The sequence below is a fragment of the Mirounga angustirostris genome, unplaced genomic scaffold, assembly GCF_029215605.1.
Source record: "Mirounga angustirostris isolate CCGP_5_RB_7025 unplaced genomic scaffold, mMirAng1.0.hap1 SCAF_3, whole genome shotgun sequence".
NCBI classification, from domain to species: Eukaryota; Metazoa; Chordata; class Mammalia; order Carnivora; family Phocidae; genus Mirounga; species Mirounga angustirostris.
Genome location: NW_026991711.1, coordinates 101,856,145 through 101,877,035, shown reverse-complemented (window position 1 = coordinate 101,877,035; position 20,891 = coordinate 101,856,145). Strand labels below are relative to the sequence as shown.

At 44.1% G+C, this 20,891-nt stretch overlaps 1 protein-coding gene across 1 annotated transcript in view; it reads left to right on the top strand.

The window, feature by feature from the left end:
• The window catches only part of TMEM163 (transmembrane protein 163), a 224,624-nt gene that overhangs the window by 167,894 nt on the left and 35,839 nt on the right, over positions 1 to 20,891 (top strand). Inside the window, exon 5 of the mRNA XM_045868972.2 lies at positions 12,977 to 13,073. Within this exon, the coding sequence (XP_045724928.1) occupies positions 12,977 to 13,073 (97 nt within the window). The remainder of the gene's footprint in view (positions 1 to 12,976; positions 13,074 to 20,891) is intronic.

Sequence of the window (20,891 nt, the reverse complement as noted above, 5' to 3'; positions counted from 1 at the left end):
CAGTTTTGCTGCAGTAACAAACACCCTCCAAATCTCAGTGATTTGAAACCACAAATATTAATTTCTCAGTCATTTCCCACTTAAGCTGAGGTTCGATGGTAGCCGTGCTCCACATGAGTTCTTAGTCCAGGTCTTAGGCTGGGGAAATAGCTCCTCTCTGAGGATTGCTCTGCTTATTTCACAGGACAGAATAGGGCCAAGCCAACCACACAGAGCTCTTGCTCAGGAGTGGTGTATGTGGTGTATGGCACCTCTACTCACACTCTGTTGGCCAAGCCACGTGTCCAAGCCTGACAGTGGGTGGGATGCACACTTGCCCTAAACAGAAGTGTGAACAGCACATGGCAAGGGAAGGAATGTGTAGGATCAAGTTTGTTGGGAACAGTGATACAATATACCATGGGCCTACTGGGAATTGACCTTCTCCGTTTCTTCTGCCTTCCATCCCCTTGTCCACTGCTGTGCAGAACCTGGCTCTTGGCAGGAACTACCTTGGCCCTAGGGCAAGGAAGTCTCCAGAAACAAAGGATTTACTAACCTAGTATGTGGCCTTTCCCAATATTCTCCTGTTATTTTCCCATCAAGAGGTGGCATCTCTCTCGCCTCCCTTTAGTTTCAGCAGGCCATTTGTAACCAGCAGAATGCTCTTGGAAAGATGCTGCATGACTTCCAAGGAAGCCCCCGCAGCTTCTACCTGATTTTCAGGGAACACCTGCTCTAGGGGAGTCAGCCCTTCTGCAGGAAGCCTGGCTACCCAGAGGGATGTTGGTTAACCACTCCGGTTGAGTCCCAGCTGAGCTTGATCCCGGTCATCTCTACAGTGGGATGAAGCATCTCTGTTTTCAGTCCTTGTTATCATTTATGATTGATTCAAAGTCCAGTGGAAGAATATCTGATTAGCCCAAGCTTGGGTTGGGTAGCTTGGTTCAAGGGCAGGGTGCACTTACCATCAGTTCTCCCCTTGAGGACGGTGGGGATGAAAAGGAGGTTTGAGGCCCACAACCACTGAAAGGAGCAGGGATGCAGTGCAGAGCAGCCTCCAGCAGATGTTCATGATGGGTACTGCCCCAGTCAGCTGTTGAAAATGCAAATCGAATCCTCTTACTCCACCATTTCCAAAGCAGTCAGGGGCTCTGCATGGTTTTCATAAGAGAGGGTCTACACCTTAGCTTGGTACGTGAGGTTCTTCGGTGTTGACCCTTGCACACCTCCCTGCCCAGCTTCCTGGCTAGGACCCTTCATGGAACCTTTACTCCAGCCTTATTCAGGCACTTGGGATTCTTGAAACACTGATCTCATCCACGTTCAAGGATATAAACACAATCTGTGTGCTGATGACTCCAGTTTATGTCCCCACTTGAACTTCTCTCTGAAACTAAACTTTTTATCTCCAACTGTTTTCTCAATACCTCCACTTGGATGCCTAGCAGACATCGCAAACTTAGCGTGTCCCAAACTGAACTCCTGATCCCCCCCCGCCACCTCCCAAAGAAACCTGCATCTCTTGGGGTCTTCCCTAGCTCAGGAAATGGCATCTCCATCCTTCACTTTTCACAGGTCACAGACCTTGAATCACTGAGTCTTGTTTATTTCAACTGTATATGAGCAAAACTTGTCAACGGTACCTTCAGAGTGGATCCCTGACCAGACCAAAACTTGAAATCAGAATATGTCCCATGGGTCACCCCTTCCATGTTGTAGTTCTGGTCCAGGACCTATCAGTTGTCACTCTCTCACCTGTATCACTGCATGCCCTTTAACTGCTCTCCCTGGTTGCCTTTGCCAGGCAGCAGTGATCCTGTTAGAACATGGGACATCACAGCATCCCCAGGTCAGAGCCTCCAGGGGCTTCCTATCCTTATAAAAGCCTAAATCCTTCCAGTGGCTCCGAAAGTTTGCATGACCCTGCCCTCTGACCTCACATCCACCACTTGCCCTCTTTCTCACTCCTCTTCAGTCCATTGGCTGCCTTGACGTTCTTGGATCACATCAAGCAGTCTTCTGCCTCAGAGCCTTGCTCCTGTCTGTGCCTGGAAGCTTCTTTTTTTTTTAATATTTTTTTTAAAGATTTATTTATTTGAGAGAGAGAGAATGAGAGACAGAGAGCATGAGAGGGAGGAGGGTCAGAGGGAGAAGCAGACTCCCTGCCGAGCAGGGAGCCCGATGTGGGACTCGATCCCGGGACTCCAGGATCATGACCTGAGCCGATGGCAGTCGCTTAACCAACTGAGCCACCCAGGCGCCCTGCCTGGAAGCTTCTAACCCCATGTGTCCGCATGATTTGCTCCCTAGAACAGTTCCTAGCACAAAGTGGGTTTGTAGTGAAAATGTGCTGACCAAGTGAATTCTGATAATGCCTTTGCACATACTTTCCCTTTTCCTAGAATATACTCTTCACTGCTGCTTACCAAGCTAGCTTCTTTTGGTTCTTTCAAAGTCACCTCAAATCTCAACTTCTCTAGAAGATTCCTGTGTGACTTAAATGCCACCTTTCTCTACTCTTTGAGGAGAAGGACTATCTTGTCATTCTATCTAGTGCAGAGGAGGCTTTTTGGCACTTGGTAAACCCTCAGGAAATACCTCCCTCAGTCTCAAGATTGACGTAGTGTTTGTTTATTTTAATAGGTGGTACTTGCACATTGTTTAAAAAAGAAACAAAAAGCATGATGGGGTATGAAGGGAAAAGCAAGCCTCTCTTTCCCCTGTGTTTTCTGTAGAGGCTGTTATCATGTTCTATCCATAGACAAGTAGTTATACATTGCGTAAATACTTAAGAAAAATTGAAATTGATAATTGATCTAACACTGAAAATTCTTCAGTGGCTCACTTTGAATAACCAGTTTGTCTAAGTAGTGATTCTGGATGTTTTTATTCTCCTGAGAAACAGGTTCACCCTGAAAGTCCTTTTCAAATCTTTCTAAAACCCACCAGTCCATTGCTTACTTCACTAGGTTGAAAATAGTGAGATACGAGCAGATCTGCCTTGTATCTCACAGGAACTGGTAGAAACCAGCCCCTCCCTGCCTCCACGTCTACCCTCTGCTAGCATCATCTCTTTCGAGGTTCATTGGAGTTACCTTCTCTTTGGTCTTCCTGCTTCCATTGGCCTGTTAGCAACAGCGTGGCCATCACCATCCTATTTAAGTCATTTCTTTGATCAATCCTTTGTTGGTTTCCTGTCCCACTCAGAATAAAGGCCCCAGTCCTGGGTATGACCTTGAGGCCCAGCATGGATGCTGTATTCCAACCATGCTGGCCTCGTAGCTCTTCACTGAATAAGCCTGGTTTCCTCCTCCATGGGAGCCTTTGCCCTCTGTTCCCTCGGTCCACAGTGCTCTTCCCACGTAGCGCACAGCTCACTCTCTTTTCTTCTAGGTCTTTGGTCAGATGTCCTGTCATCAGAGAGAAGTGTTGACTACTGTATATAAAATGGCACTCTCATTATTCTCCTTTATGCTGCTTTCTGCATCCTGTGCTTATTTGCTAACCTTATTGTCTGACTCTTGCTGTGTAAGCTCCATGAGAACAAGAAATTACTCACTTTCTTGTTTGCTGCTGAATCCTTGCACTAGAATGTAATAGGTGTTGATTGGTATTGGTTGATGGATTGAAAGAGCCTGGGTCGTGAGTCTCAGCACGCACTCCCCTTGTGGTGTGTATTGGAAGCAGAGGTACTGGGTAGGGTTTGGCAACTATTAGAATGGCCGTTTCCTGTTCCTATCTCTCCTTCTACCTCTCCACACCCCAGAAACAATGGCATGAGATGTAGGGGCCCCAGGAAAATGGCCTTGGGAGGCCGGGCTCAGGAGATGCCTCTTTGGCTAGGCTCAAGGTATCTGGCTGGCTGGACATTTGTCCTCAAGCTTAGCAAGTCCCAAGGAGACTCCCTGCCAGCCCCGACTCCAACCTCACACTGCCTGCTCAGGAACGTGCGCCACCTCTTCTCCTTTGGCCAGTCTCAAAATCAGGGTTGTCCTTGTGTTCTTCCCCACTGTCCAGATCCAGTTGGTTCCTGAGTTCCATCAGTTTAGGCCCCTCAGTGTCTTTGCCTATCGACCCTCTTAGCTGTCCTGGCCCCTGTGTAGGGAGTCATCACTTTGTTTTCTTGGCCACTAGCGTTGTCTCCCAGCTGATCCCTTGCCTCTAGTGTTTCCCTTCACTCTTGTCAAACCCCACCCACAGTCAGAGGGTCTTTGTGAAGCCCAGATGACACTGTGGGCCTCCCTTGCTTAAAATCCTCCAGCAACTTCCTGTCATCACTCAAAAATGTGTGTTTCCCTTTGATGATCTTTGCCCTATCTACATATCACTTATGCTGTTATTTACTGAATATTTACCTAAATGAAATCTTAATTTTCCCCTAAGCAATAATATCTTTGAAGGATTGGGGTGATAATTGGTTTTTTTCCTACTGTATGTTGAAATATGTGCATATTAAATACAACACTCTGGCCCCTGCACCATCTAAGAGCCATGGTTTTGCACCATCTTGAGGGGACTTTCAGGACACAGAGGGACATTCTTCATGTGGCCCTTGCATTGCTGCTCTCCTTATGCCAAATGCTTCAGGAATATCCTTTCCACCTTTTTTTTTTTTTTTAAAGATTTTTATTTATTTGAGAGAGAGCATGAGAGGGGGGAGGGTCAGAGGGAGAAGCAGACTCCCCGCTGAGCAGGGAGCCCGATGTGGGACTTGGTCCCGGGACTCTGGGATCATGACCTGAGCTGAAGGCAGTTGATTAACCAAATGAGCCACCCACGCACCCCTCCACTTTTTTTTTTTAATTAAAAAAATTTTTAAATTGAAGTACAGTTGACATACAATATTATATTAGTTTCAGGCATACAATGCAGTGATTTGACAATTACAGACACTACAAAATGCTCACCATGATAAGTGTGGTTACCATCTGTAACCATGCAAAGTTATTACAATATTATTGACTATATTCCCTGTGCTGTACTTTCATCTCCGTGACTGCTGACTATATTGGGAAGTTTGTATCTCTCAATCTCCTTTGCCTGTTTCATCCATTCCCTCCCCCTATGGCAACTACTAGTTCTCTGTATTTATGGGTCTGTTTCTGCTCTTTGGTTTTGAGATTCCACATGTAAGTGAAAGCATATGGTATTTGTCTTTCTCTGACTGACCCATTTCACTTAGCCTTATACTCTCTAGGTCTGTCCATGTTGTTGTGAATTGCAAGATTTCATTCCTTTTTTATGACCGAGTCATATTCCATTGTGTGTGTCGTGTGTTTGTGTCTGTTTTTGTGTCTGTGTTTGGCACATCTTATTTATTCATTTGTTGATGGGTATTTAAGTTGCTTCCATAACTTAGATATTGTAATTAATGCTGCAGTAAACATAGGGGTGCATATATCTTTTAAAATTAGTGTTTTTATTTTCTTTGGGTAAATACCTGGAAGTGGAATTACTAGATCATATGGTATCTGTATTTTTAATTTTTTAAGGAAACTCCATACCATTTCCCACAGTGGCTGCACCACTTTGCATTCTCACCAGTAGTGTATGAGGGTTCTCTTTTCTCCACATCCTCACCAACTCTTGTTTTTTCTTTTTGATACTCGCCATTTGGACAGCTGTGAGGTGGTATCTCACTGTGGTTTTGATTTGCATTTCCCTGATGATCAGTGATGTTGAGCATCTTTTCATGTGTGTGTTGGCCATCTGTATTTCTTCTTTGGAAAATGTCTGTTCAGGTCATCTGCCCATTTTTAAGTAGAGTATTTATTTTTTGGGGGGTGCTGAGTTGTTTAAGTTCTTTGTATATTTTGAATATTAACCCCTTATTGGATATATCATTTGCAAATACCTCCTCCCATTAAATACATTACCCTTTTGTTTTGTTGATGGTTTCCTTCACTGTGCAAAAGCTTTTGAGTTTGATGTAATCCCAATTATTTATTTTTGCTTTTGTTTTTCCTGCTTGAGGAGGCAGATCCAGAGAAATATTGCTAAGGCTGATGTTCTACAATTTACTGCTTGTGTTTTCATTTAAGTGGTTTTATGGTTTCAGGTCTTATATTTAGGTCTTTAATTCATTTTGAGTCTGTTTTTGTGTATGATGTAAGAAAATGGTCCAGTTTCATTCTTTTGCATGTAGCCATCCAGGTTTCCCAAAACCATTTATTGAAGAGACCTTCTTTTCCCCATTGTGTATTCTTGCCTCCTTTGTTGTAGATTGACCATTCAAGCGTGGGTTTATTTTTGGGTTCTGTATTCTGTTCCAGTGATCTGTGTGTCTAATTTTGTGCCAGCACCATACTCTTTTGATTATTACAGCTTTGTAGTCTATTTTGAAATCCGGGATTGTGATGCCTTTAGCTTTGTTCTCCTTTCTAAAGATTGTTTTGGCTATTGGAGGTATTTGTGGGTCCATACAAATTATAGGATTCTTTGTTCTAGCTCTTTGAGAAATGCTGTTAGCATTTTGATAGGGATTGCATAGAACCTGTAGATTGCTGTCAGTAGTGTGGGTATTTTAACAATATTCTTCCAATTCATAAGCATGGTATATCTTTCCATTTATTTATGTTGTTTTCAGTTTCATCATTGTCTTACGGTTCTCAGAGTACCTATCTTTCACCTCTTTGGTTAAATTTATTCCTAGATATTGTATTCTTTTTAATTGTAAATGGGATTTTTTTTCTTAATTTCTCTGCCACCTCATTATTAGTGTATAGAAACACAACAAATTTCTGTATTAATATTAATTTTGTATCCTGTAACTTTAGTGAATTAATTTATTATTTTTAAGAGGTTTTTTTTTTTTTTGGTGGCATCTTTAGGATTTCTCTATCTAGTATCATGATCTTCAAACAGTGACAGTTTCATCTTTCTTACCAATTTGGATGCCTTTCTTTTTCTTGTCTGATTGCTATGGTTAGGGCTTCCAGTACTATGTTGAATAAAAGTGGTGAGAGTGGACATCCTTGTCTTGTTTCTGATCTTAGAGGAAACACTTTCAGCATTTCACCATTGAGTATGTTAGCTCTAGGTCTGTCATATGTGGCCCTTATGTTAAGGTATCTTCCCTCTAAATCCACTTTATTGAGTGTTTTTATCATGAATGGATATTGAATCTTGTCATATGCTTTTTCTGCATCTACTGAGATGATGATATGATTTTTACCCTAACTTTGTTACTGTGGTGTATCATACTGTTGATTTGTGTATATTGAACCACGCTTGCATTCCTGGAATAAATCTCACTTGATCATAGAGAATGATCCTTTTAATGCATTATTGAATTCAGTTTGCTAATATGTTGTTGAGGATTTTTGCATTTATGTTCATCAGAGATGTTGGCCTGTAACTTTTTTTTTTTTTTTTTTGTAGTGTCTTTGGTTTTGTTATCAGGGCAATGCTGATCTTAATAGAGTGAATTTGAAAGCATTCCTTCCTCTTCTATTTTTTGTAATAGTTTGAGAAGAATAGGTTTTAGTTCTTTTTTTTCCTGCTTTTCCAAAGCCTCTTTCCTCATTCTTTTTTAAAATTTTACTAAGTTTTTAATTTTAATTTCATATTGTTAACATCCATTGTTATATTAGTTTCAGGTGTACAAGGTATTAACTCTTCTGTAAATGTTTGGTGGAATTCACTTAGGAAGACATCTGGTCCTGGACTTTCATTTGTTGGGAATTTTTGATTACCATTTCAATTTTGTTACTAGTAATCTGTTCATGTTTTCTATTTCTTCATTATTCAAATTTGCAAGATCGTATGTTTCTACAAATTTGTCCCCTTCTTCTGGGTTGTCCAATTTGTTGGCATATAGTTTTTCTTAGTATTGTCTGTAATCATTTGTATCTCGGTATTAGAGTTGTAAATTCTCCTCTTTCATTTCTGATTTTATTTGTCTTTTTTTTTTTCTTGACGAATCTGGCTAAAGATTTATCAGTTTTATCTTTTCAAATGATCAGCTCTTAGTTTCATTGATTTTGTTTGTTTTCATTTCATTTATTTCAACTCTGATCTTTATTATTTCCTTCTTTCTACTAACTTTGGGCTTTTCTAGTTCCTTTAGGTATAAAGTTCAATTGTTTATTTGAGATTTGAGATTTTTCTTATTTTTTGAGGTAGTCTGTATTGCCATAAACTTTCCTCTCAGAACTGCTTTTGCTATGTCCCAAAGATTTTGAACCATTGTGTTTCTATTTTCACTTGTCTCTGGGTGTTTTTTTTAATTTCCTTTTTGATTTCTTTGTTGAACCATTGGTTGCTTAGTAGCATGTTTAGCCTCCATGTGTTTGTGTTTTTTTCCATTTATTTTCTTGTAATTAACTTCTAGTTTCATATCATTTTGGTCAGTAAAGATGCTTGATATGATTTCAGACTTACTAGATTTATTGATACTTGTTTTGTGGACTAACGTGATCTGTCTTTAATAGGGACATGAACATATCCATGCACAGCACCTCTACTTTGCATTTTCACTGAAGCAGGGCCCCACAGTGCTAGGTCTTCACACTTTTGCTCGTAAAGTCCCCTCTGCATGGAGCGTCCTCCCTAGCCTTCCATTTTTTCTGCTTAGTGATTCCTGTCCATTCTTCTAGACCTAGCTTAAATGTCACATTGCAGGGGTGCCTGGGTGGCTCAGTCAGTTAAGTGTCTGCCTTCCATTCAGGTCACGATCTCAGGGTCCTGGGATCAAGCCCCATGCTGGGCTCCCTGCTCAGTGGGGAGTCTGCTTCTCCCTCTCCCTCTGCCTTTCCCCTCCACTCATGCTCTCTTTCTCAAATAAATAAATTTTTTAAAAATCTTAAAAAAAAAAAAAAGTCACACTGCAGAGTCACCTTTCCTTCCCACTCTGTCTCCAGGTTGTATTTCACCATGTTACTATGTTTATTTTGTTTCTTGCCCATCTTCACATTCATAAGTAATGAGTTCCTGTGATGATTTTCAGGTTTCCTGTGCTACATTTGTGCTCTCAGGAGACTGCGAATAGATTGTTTTCCTTAGCCTCAAGGCTTGGCATGTAGAACTTCAAATGTGAATGACTGAAGTACAAATCCCCTTCTAAAAAAAATGGAGTTAGCCCTGGTGGAGCAGTAGCTGTGGCTGAGATTGACGGACAATAGATGAGAACAAGAGTGAGACTTGGCATGTAAACCTGGGGAGTTGGAGGAGTTTACTGGGGGGGGGGGGCAGTGATACATTCATTAGTGGAAAATACCAAAGACATGATACTCCTTTACAACAGCAGACCCTGCCAGCCCACATTAATTTACCTGATTCTGATGAGTAGCTTTTGGGATTCCCTCCCTCTTTCCTTCTCTCCCATCCTCCCTTCCTCCCTTTCTTCATTTTTCTTTTTCTTATCGAGAAAATATAGAGAGAGTATAGAGATAGACAACAAACATATGTACATATACACCGATGAATCTGTATTTTCAGCGCAACCTTTAGAACTGCACCGTCTGATATGTCACTACATGTGGCCATTTAAATTATAATTAATTGAAAGTAATTAAAATTAAAATTCCATTTCCTCAGTTGCTCTAGCAACATTTGAAGCACTCAGTAGCCACATATGGCTAGTGGCTACCATGCTGGACAGTGCGGAATAGAGCACCCCATCATCACAGGAAATTCTACTGGACTGCATTGCTGTAGAATCTAATTCTTTTATAAATCCCTCATGTTGACTTTTGTCTTTATGATTGAAGCTAGGAAAAAAAGTCCTGTGTAAATGAGATTTTACTTGGGTGGGTCTTAGCTTGTACATTCATACAGATATAAACAAAGGGCCATTTGTTGAGGAAGGTGGTTACATGTGAGTTGGTGGTTACATGTTGAGGAGATGGATGATCTTACCATGGAGAGTGCATTGACCACTTTCCTGGAGAGCTCTGGCCTGGGGAACCATTCACACCACAGCCTGTTCACTGTGCAGCATCTAGATAGATGAGGATGAAGGTAGAGAAGAGAGATGGGAATGTGGGTGTGAAAGGAGGTGGGGTCTAGAGCTTAGGAGAATCAAGGCAAGGAGGAAGATGGTGGTCTTTAATCAATGTTTGGCATAGACATTATAGAGAATGAGAAATGGCTCATAAGCATTCATTTCTCACTTTCTCCTTCCCTTTACCCTGCCTCCAAATGGACTTTGTGGCTTTATTTAAAATGGCAGAGCACATGAAGGGAGAGAGAATCTAGCTGGAATAAAATAACACCAGAGATTGTGCATCCCTAAGTACTATGTTTGTGCTCAACACTTGACTGTCTTTTATTTTTCATTACTTCACATTTGAACAGTGGCCCAGATTACAAGTGCTTTGGGCACCAGGATGAAAGATGATAAAACATTGATACTTCAAGCTGTGGACTGAACTGATTAATTACCAGGGCTACTGTGTTTTAGGTCTTTTGTAAATTAGAGGATGACTAGACAAAACTTCTCCTGTTTGAGTGTTTGGATCTGATGGAAAATAACTTAGAACTGGTATAAGACTCATGCTTTATTAATGTGAATCACAGGCCTTCAAACCTACAATTGACAAAGGACCAAACTTTCAACCTGACATCATTTTGGATGTGAGAGTATCTGTCCGTACATTTTGCCCTTATAATTTCATCAGCAAAAAAATATTAATGCTTACTTCAAGGTTATTCATAGAATTACAGTGCTGTGCACAATTAGTAATCTGTAGCCTTTAGCAGAAGAAAAAGAGATGACCAGTGGCTTTAGTCATTTCTCTAGATTTTACTAGTCATCTTTCAGACATTAAATGTCTTGGGAAAGACTAATGTAGGCTCTGTCTTGACTGCATCAGAAACACCGGAAGGGCTTATTGAAACACAGATTGCTGGGCCCCATCCCCAGAGTTTCTGATTCAGCAGATCTGGGGTGGACTCAAAAATTTGCTGTTCTAACAAGTTCCCAGGTGATGCTGATGCTGCTGTTCCGTGGACCACTCTTTGACAACTAGTGGTCCTGTGGGGAGTTTAAATTCAACTTCAGTCTGTGTTCATTTGGGGGATTATGTTGACGGAGGCCTTGTATTTGCCTCTTTCCTGACTCAGTGTTTCTCTCCTCTGGGGTATGGGCAAGAGCGAGAAGGAATTTGCATTCATTCCAGTGACCTGGCTGCTCAGTGCTGTCAGGCTGTCAGGCCAACGCACACATTGCCCTTTACTTGCCAGGCCAGCTTATGTAAGCTCAACTTACATTGGAGGACTATTCTGACTTTACGCTCTTTTCCTGTGAATGGGACCCCCCCACACACACAGTGCGCAGGTAGGAATGGTTATTTGAGGTGCTGGTCACACTGGCCTATAGCTTGCTTCCCCGTGGGCACAGCTGGGTCTCCGGGGCCAGTGCCTTGGGAGCATTGATCCCCCAATCCCGGGGTTCTTCAGTTTTGCTCAGTTATCTCGTCACTAAAGAGCCTCCAGTAGATGGACCTAGTTCCCTCAAGACACCCCTCCTGGCTTCAGCCCCTTTGGCCCCATAGCCCTGCCAGGACTGGGGTTACCAGCCCCAGGTTGAGGGCCTCATGTCAGCCTTCTTCCCTCCTGCCACTGCGTTGGTAAGTACTTACTGCCTGAATTACCTTTTTTCCTCCTTGAGTCTGTGTCCCCCGCAACCCAGGCTCATCCCCCCATGGTGGATCACCCATTTTGGTGCCTAGGGCCAGGTCCTCTTTTGCTCAAGTCTGTACCAAGATCCCCAGCCCATTCTCTACTTTTCCTACAATCTCTAAATTTTGTGTTACGCACTAATCTGCAGTGATCCCTTCTGTCTGTTTTTGAAAGACTAAAACCTACAACTAGAGTGTGCGTTAGAAGCCTTATTTACCCGCTTATTTCTGACGTTGAGGTTTGGGGGACCACGTCTGCCCATGGGCTCATCAGGATTCTAACTAAGTAGGTGTTACTTCAGTGTTACGTGGGCGATTTTCGGCCGTTCTGTTAATCCAGAGAAGGGAATCCAAGACGGACAGTGAAAAATGGTTTTATTTGATAGTTGAGAGAAAAGGCCTGAGGAGGCTGCCAAGTGATGGGGACATCAGGTTGGAATAGGAATGACTTAGGGCTAATTGTACTTGTTAATTTTTCTCTATTTTTGTTCTCATTTGGTGTTTTGACTCCTGTATTACTATCCTCATTTCCTCGTGTTTACTTTCATGTTTCATCTTTGCTTCTCCTGCAAATTGTTGCGTCTGGTTTGCCAGAGAAAGCTCCTATGTCCTGAGCTCCCCCAGACTTCCCGCCAGCCCCCACCCCACACCCCTGGCTGTGCATCCTCTGGTTTTCCTCCTGCCACCTGCTGTGCTAATGTCTCAGTTGAACTCATTCTTCCTTCACTCCTCTCCTTTCTTTTTAAAGAATTGCTTCCTCTTGGCATAAACACTCTATATCTTTTGTTGTTACCAAATCATTCTTCCTTCTTATCTTTGGGAAAATACAGTGGTGTCTATCACGTCATATCAGGAAGAGACCTCCAGAGTGGACTTCCCCTTTGTTTAGGCCAACATTAATGGGTTATTTATTTATTTACTGATGCTCATTTCATCCTCAGGTGGAAAATATTATTCCCATTTGACAGGTGAAGCTAAAAGAAGTTCAGTAGCTTGACCAAGATCAATGGTAGAGCTTGGGGTGTTTCAGGCCAGAGCCCTCACTCTTTGCTGTTAAACTGAACCCTCCAGCTGGAGGTGAACCGGCATATTGTGTTGCCAGGCCGAAGGGATAGATTTAACATCCTTGAAATTCCTCCCATGCCAGCATTCATGGGATGCTCTGAGATTATGTAGGATGGTGAGCCCTTTGCCCCTGGGGTTGGTTTTGCTGATAAATTGGCCTGGCATCCTAGAGATGATTCAGTATCATTTCTCCTGGTGGGCATGTGGCGAATTATGGGTGGCTACCAGTACCTGGGGTTGTATTATTGTGTAAGTGAGCGGAGCGGACTTCTCCCGTTTAAGATTCTCAATGTTTTGTTTCTTTGCAGAGCCTGTGTCATCCTGGGGGTGATATTCCTTCTGTCATCCATATGTATAGTGGTCAAAGCCATCCATGACCTCTCAACAAGGCTGCTCCCAGAAGTGGTAAGGTCCTTCTTCTTTCTTAACAGTTTTTCCTGGAGGTACTAGCCTCCTGTGTTACCTCTCATGAAGGATTTACTGGGGCAAGTCGGGCGGGTGGAGCAAGAATATACAGCATTTTAGGAGTCCAGAAGAACTCACTGCAGAGTGTGAATGATTTGGCAGAGTGAAGCCCTGGGCAAGAGGAAAAAACTTCACGTAGTTGAGATGGTACTAGGTTCTGGGTTCTGTGTGTCTCTCCTTAGATGTTTTGACTATTTTTAAAGCAAGATGTCTTTTATGTGAAAAGAAACGGGATGTTTTTATATAGCAGAGTGATCCAATCTGTGTTGTTTGCATCTGTTGTTCTTTGTCTAGTCAATGTTTATTGTAAGAATTATTTTCCTCTTTTGCACCTTGCATAAATCCATTCACATTGGATTTTTTTTTTGGCAGAACTAACATTTGGATGCGGAAACTGGAGGACACAATTTCATATTAAAATGTGTCTTTGACTCTTTGTTCTTTGGGTGAGAGCTATTACCTGCACTCTGATTCCTTTTTTCCCTCTTCTCTTAGGAGTGCTGGAGGAAAAAAAAAACTGCTTTAATGTCTCCTATCAGGTTATCTTCATAGAAGGTAGCTGACTTACTTACCAAGAGATGGAGATGAAGCCATTATGATGATTCTCTACATACAAGTTGCATAGTGATTTTTTTTTATTCTTATGTTAATCCCCATACATTACATCATTAGTTTTAGATGAAGTGTTCCATGATTCATTGTTTGTGCATAACACCCAGTGCTCCATGCAGAATGTGCCCTCCTCAGTACCCACCACCAGGCTAAGCCATCCTCCCACCCCCGCTCCCCTCTAGAACCCTGTTTGTTTTTCAGAGTCCATCGTCTCTCATGGTTCGTCTACCCCTCCGATTTCCCCCGCTTCATTCTTCCCCTCCCGCTACCTTCTTCTTCTTTTTTTTTTCTTAACATATATTGCATTATTTGTTTCAGAGGTACAGATCTGAGATTCAACAGTCTTGCACAATTCACAGCGCTTACCAGAGCACAGACCCTCCCCAGTGTCTATCACCCAGTCACCCCATCCCTCCCACCCCACCCCCCACTCCAGCAACCCTCAGTTTGTTTCCTGCAATTAAGAATTCCTCATATCAGTGAGATCATATGATACATGTCTTTCTCTGTTTGACTTATTTTGCTCAACATAATACCCTCCAGTTCCATCCACGTCGTTGCAAATGGCAAGATCTCATTCCTTTTGATGGCTGCATAATATTCCATTGTGTATATATATATATATATATATATATATATATATATATATATATATATATATATATACCACATCTTCTTTATCCATTCGTCTGTCGATGGACATCTTGGCTCTTTCCACAGTTTGGCTATTGTGGACATTGCTGCTATAAACATCGGGGTGCACGTACCCCTTCGGATCCCTACTTTTGTATCTTTGGGGTAAATACCCAGTAGTGCAATTGCTGGATCATATGGTAGCTCTATTTCCAACTTTTTGAGGAACCTCCATACAGTTTTCCAGAGTGGCTGCACCAGCTTGCATTCCCACCAACAGTGTAGGAGGGTTCCCCTTTCTCCGCATCCCCGCCAACATCTGTCGTTTCCTGACTTGTTAATTTTAGCCATTCTGACTGGTGTGAGGTGGTATCTCATTGAGGTTTTGATTTGGATTTCCCTGATGCCGAGCGATATTGAGCATTTTTTCATGTATCTGTTGGCCATTTGGATGTCTTCTTTGGAAAAATGTCTGTTCATGTCTTCTGCCCATTTAAGTTGCATAGTGATTTAAATGCAAAAAAAATATGGGCTCTTCTCTTAGGATGTGATTTGATTTGAGCTTGGCTACATGCGCCATCTTATACCAGGCCTAAATTCTTAGACCCTTCATTTCACTTTTAGAAAAATACACGTTAATCCATCCCGGGGCGGGGTATTGCATGTGTTCATGGGGAAGATTAAAACGAAGTGGGACTTGATACCGCATTTACGAGAGGAACGGAAGTGTCTGCTTTAAGTTGCTTTCCCCTTCCCCAACTGAAATTGAGGTCCGAGCCGGTCCTTTAATAACTCACCAGGATCTTCGCTGTTTGTCTTCACAGCTGGCCAGACGCTTATTCTCTAATAGCGAAAGTGAGGAAAGACATCATGACACCCACCCACAGCTTTCAGTCTGAGTCAGAAGCAGAGCTAGCTGAGGGGGAAATAGTACTATTTACTACTCTGCGCTCTTACTCTCACGATTGTGATGCCTCACTCTCATCTCCTCACTGTGATCTCACTCTGGCCTGGGATCCTGGACTTTTCCATCTTTTTCCTCCATCAAACTTGCTATCCTATGTTCTATTCTGTCAGAACCTGAATCTTAGCATTAAGTATGATTAACTAAGATGTCAGTCAGATAACATCTTTGAGTTTTACAGGGGATGGAAATATGCCTCCACTCTGTTTATCGGTGGGAATTTTCAGCACTAGGCTAGTTGACATGTTCATTCATTTAGGCATTAAAAATTAATTTGCAGCGGGGCTAATGTGACAAGGAATGGGCAGCTGCGCTCTTGGGCCTTTGCAGGGGCCCTCCTTGTTTTTCTCTTGATAGTGGAACCATTTTTACCTGGGAACAGTCTCACATCCTGTGGTGCAAATGCTCCTAAGGGAAGCAGCTCACCAACTGAAATGCCACACCAGGATAAAAATGTCCGATGCCCTGTCCCATGTGGGGTTCCGAGAGGGTGAAGAGCTCCATGGTTTTACCCCAGACAGGCCCTGTCCTTGGAGAACTCACACCCACTGCATCTTTTATCGGTCCTGGTGTGGGATTTAAGAATCAGACCCATTTATGGTCATCTCCTCAGAACTCTGAAGAAAAGAATAAGGTGGTTTTATTGTTTTGTTTTCAGTCTTCAGCATTATGGAAAGATAACAAAGGCACACAAGCTCCCGTCTCCAGATAGAAGGCCTTCTGATCAGCTGAGTGGCACACGGGGGCCCGGTAAAGGCTGCCAAGTGGTAGCGACAGTGTTTCCATCCCCAGTCTTTGGCTTCCCACTCTGTGCTCTAGACGTTTGGGGAAGGCCGCAGGCCATAGCCAGACCCCCGATCCCTGGCCTGCGGTCACTCAGCACCAGCATTTGTCCACATCTAAATTAGGATGTAATTTAGATCAGATGTAATCAGCTGCTCACAGAAGCCAGTCCGGAAAGCAGAAGCTCAAGTGCAGGGGTGCCTGGGTGGCTCAGATGATTAAGCGTCTGCCTTCGGCTCAGGTCATGATCTCAGGGTCCTGGGATCGAGTCCCACATCAGGCTCCCTGCTCCTTGGGAGCCTGCTTCTCCCTCTGCCTCTCTCTCTCTGTCTCTCATGAATAAATAAATAAAAAAATCTAAAAAAAAAAAAAGCTCAAGTGCAACCAGTTGTCTGTGGCAAGCGTGTGCCTGGAGGAAAGGCCTGCCCTCTAGTGGTGCCAGGCAGACTTGCTGTGCAGGGCTGTTGACCGAGGGCTGTCAAATCTTCCAAGTTTTCAAGAGATTGTGGAAGCCTCTGTTTAGTGTGAAATAAATTGGCAACTCATTAAACATTTTTGAAAACCCTGGTTGGGAGTGGGTGGGCAGTTTTGTGTAGGTCAAATAAAGTATGCCTGTGGCGGTTGAAACCTGGGAGACTGGTCTTCAGGGCCATGACGGCATGATTTTAGGTCTGAGTTATAGCCTTGCCCTTGCCGTCAACTGCGGAACTGCCTTTTTTTTTTTTTCTTCTTAATTCCAGTGTAGTTAACATATATTGTTATGTTAGTTTCAGGTGTACAGTGTAGTGATTCAACAATTCCATACATCACCCTGTGCTTATCACAGGTGTCCTCCTTAATCCCCATCACCTATTTCACCCATCCCCGCACCCACCGCCCCTGTGGTAACCATGTTTGTTCTCTAGAGTTAAGAGTCTATTTCTTGTTTTGTCTCTTTTCCTTTGTCCATTTGTTTTGTTTCTTAAATTCCACACGAGTGAAATCATATGGTATTTTCTTTCTCTGACTTATTTCGCTTAGCGTTATATTGTTTACCTCCATCCGTGTCGTTGCAAATGACAATATTTCATTCTTTTTTATGGCTGAGTAATATTCCATTATATAGGGGCACCTGGGTGGCTCAGCTGTGAAGTGTCTGCCTTCGGCTCAGGTCATGATCCCAGGGTCCTGGGATTGAGCCCCGCATCCAGCTCCCTGCTCGGCGGGGGGCCTGCTTCTCCCTCTCCTACTCCCCCTGCTTGTGTTCCCTCTCTCACTGTGTCTCTCTGTGTCAAATAAATAAATAAAATCTTAAAAAAATAAAAAAATAAAAAATAAATAAAAATATTCCATTGTATATATACATCATATCCTCTTTATCCATTCATCAGTCCATGGACACTTGGAGGAACCCTCATGCACTGCTGGTGGGAATGCAAGCTGGTGCAGCCACTGTGGAAAAGAGTATGGAGGTTCCTCAAAAAGTTAAAAGTAGAACTACCCTACTGTCCAGTAGTCACACTGCTGGGTATTTACCCAAAGGATACTAAAACACAAATCCAAAAGGGTATATGCACCCCTCTGCTTATTGCAGCATTATTTATAATAGCCAAGCTATGGAAGCAGAGCTGCCCTTTTAGGTATGATTTCTATCAGGTTGTTTTTACTGTGGGTTTGCCAGAAGCAGCATTTTCCTGACCCCAGGCCTGTTTCCTGGTGGCTCTTTTGCTCTTTCTTTCTCTCTCTCTCTTTCTCTCTCTCTCTTTCAAGATTTTATTCATTTACTTGTGAGAGAGAGAGAGAGCACAAGCAGGGGGAGCAGCAGGCAGAGGGAGAGGGAGAAGCAGGCTTCCTCCTGAGCAGAGAGCCCAACTAGGGTCTTGATCCCAGGACCCTGGGATCATGACCAGAGCCGAAGGCAGACACTTAACCGACTGAGCCGCCCAGACGCCCCTGGTGGCTTTCTTTTTAATGTAGCTGCACCCTTCTCAGAGTGAGAATAATTGCAGGAATGTGTGAGCTTTGAAGAAGAAAGCTCTACAGTTCGGCATTTCCCAAGTGCGGAGTACGGTGACTCTGAGCTGTGGTGGTGTCGCCCGGCCATCCGTGTCCTGCTGGAGAAGCCAGGCCGGCTGGCTCCCCGGGGCCCCAGCACGGAGTCCGTGCCATCTGCTGCAAGGGCTTCATGACTAAATGGTGTAAGTCTGCTCTGCACAACCTGCATGTGATCGCGTCGGATCGTTAATGAATCAGGTTCTAAAAGCCTTCTCAGAAACTCTGTATGGACAGTGGTTCTAGAAGTGGGGAGAGTGGGCAGTGCCTCAAGTGTATGGTTGCCTTTTGTCTGTGAGTTGCTTTGGGGAGAACGTCATCCTCTTCCTCTTTTCAGGCCTGCCACGCCCTGCTTAGGTAAGAAGGGACCGGTGGCGTGTGTCTCCTTTTGCTGGGACGTGGGGGCTCTGAAGCTGAAGTGATCTTCCCAGGGTGGTCAGCTGGCTGGCGGCTGAGCCTAGCCTTAAGCCCATGTCTGCTAGTCCAGGGCTGTCTCAGCTGCCGGTACTCTTGGGCTTAGACGGTCCTGTTGTTCTTTGGGCTTCTCAGGTCTGGCCCTCCTGGGTTCCTATACTCAGAGGGGCTGCTGCCAGGGCTGTCCTAGAGGGGACGTCCGGGCCCTCAACGGGTCCCACCCCTGGCCTTTCTGGCTACTGCTGGTACCTCCACCACTTACCGTTCTCTGTGCACATGATGATTTGTCTCTTGAAAGCCCCACAGGCAGGTTAACCAAGAAGCGATGGAGAAGGCAGCAGGACGAGTATGGAAAGAGGGGAGTCATGGGATGTGTGGAATCACACGGAAGGAAGCGCTTTAGGGAAGCTGCTTAGCATGGCGGAAGGTGTGTGGATACGGCAGGCTGACCTGTTGGAGGCGTGGGTCCCCTCCCTGCCTCTTCTTACCCCCAAGATCAGCACAGGCAAGTCGCCTAGCCTCCCTGACCCCGCGCTTCCTCATGTGTAAAATGGAGCTAATACTATGTCAGAGGCTTAGGACAAGGATCGAATGAGCTGTTTATTTAAAATAACAGTCGTTAAAAGACAGTGCACCATGGTGCCTGCTGCCCTTCACGTTTTGATGATGCCCTTCATATCTTGATGTTTCTGAATCTCTGATCAGTGTCACCCCAAGTGGTGGCCTGAGGTAATTTCAGACTGGGCCACTCATCCCTTTTACTGGGCCCCTGCTCTCCCCTCTGGCTGGCTGAAACTGTCGTGTTGTCTCTCCGGCTTCAGGTGGCCGTGGCCAGTCTTGGGCCAGTCTTTGGGAGATCAGTCAACACGCTGTTGGAAGACCTGACCTCCAAGGCTACCTCCCCCTCACCGGGTGTGTGACTGGTAGCCAATCACGGTTCCTCTCTCAGCAAGAGTTCCTTCTGTGTAACTGGGTGTCTGGCCACCTACTCTACCACAGAGACTGAGAGTTAAATGATGTCAGGAATGTGGAAATGCTCCATAAACTGTCGTGCTTCACAAAAGAGGAAGATGATCTTGGTTCTGATACCAAGGCCATAGAAGTCCCATTCTTGCCCATGAGCTTCCTGTCAGTGTCCCGTTCAGTCGGACCAGCTCATTAGCCTCTCTCGCCTGTAGTAGACTAAGACTTCTTCATCTGGAGCTCTCGGCCAGTGTCTGCGTCCAACCTCCTTCTGTGGTCGTGTGGCAGTAAGAGTGATTACAGTTGTAATTAAAAGAATAACTACAGCCTGGCAATAAATAATACATGGCCATATGTTGATGATAACAATTGCTACCGTTTGAATGTCTACTAATCCCTAGACCCTCTGCCTAGGCACTGGGGATTCAAAGTCAAGTAGCACTAGTGACTAGAGTTTTCTTGTTGCCCTGCAAAGCCCTTGACTTCTCATAGGAGCTGGCCGTTGCTCCCAGGGAGCTCACAGTTGGCGAAAGCCCCATCAACCGATACATTCAGTTTATGGTGATACGGGTTGTGATAGAAACAATCACATGAGAACACAGAGAACGCTTCCATGTCAAGCCTGGAGGTGGAGGAGGTGTACTGGGGTGTTCTCAGAGCAGGGGACCCTCCACATGCCATCTGATGGGAGAGTGGGAATCAGCAAGGAAGGCTCTAGCAGGGAAGGCAGGTAGGGGTGAGGCACGGGAGGAGGAAGCTGCTATGGGCACAACAGTGGCAGTAGGAGCCTGTTCCTTTCTTTCTCTCTCTCTCTCTCATCTCTGTTTCCTGTGTACACCAATATCCCTGGGTAGGAGGAAGGAATTGAGAGAGAAAAATGCAAAGGAAAAGGGGGCAAAGGAAGAAGGGAAAAATAACTTTGTGTTGTAGGTCAGAAATGATTGCTTGGCATAATTTTGATTCTTCCTTGAGTAGCAAGGTTGTCCTTCAGGCCTCCCCTTGACCATCTCTCTACTAAGTTCTTGCCTCAGATGCCAGCCCACTCACCAGAACGAAGGAGCTTCTAGCAATAAATGGGAACCCCTCTCAGTCGTTCCTTTTCTTGCTCTTTTTCCTTTCCAGTCCTTGCCGAATGTGAAGGTGGCTCTGGCGTGGTGGCCCTCTTCTTTCATTGGTGCATCGGTTCAACAAGTGTTGCTGAGTGTCTGCCATGCTTGAAGGTTGGGCTGGCTCTGCAGAGCCTTCGGAGGTCAGTGGTGTTCCAGCAGGAGCTTCAGATGGGATTTCACTCTTAAGAACAAAACTAGAGCTACGACTCTTGTAAAGGATGTTTTAGGATTATACTTGGAAGGTCACAG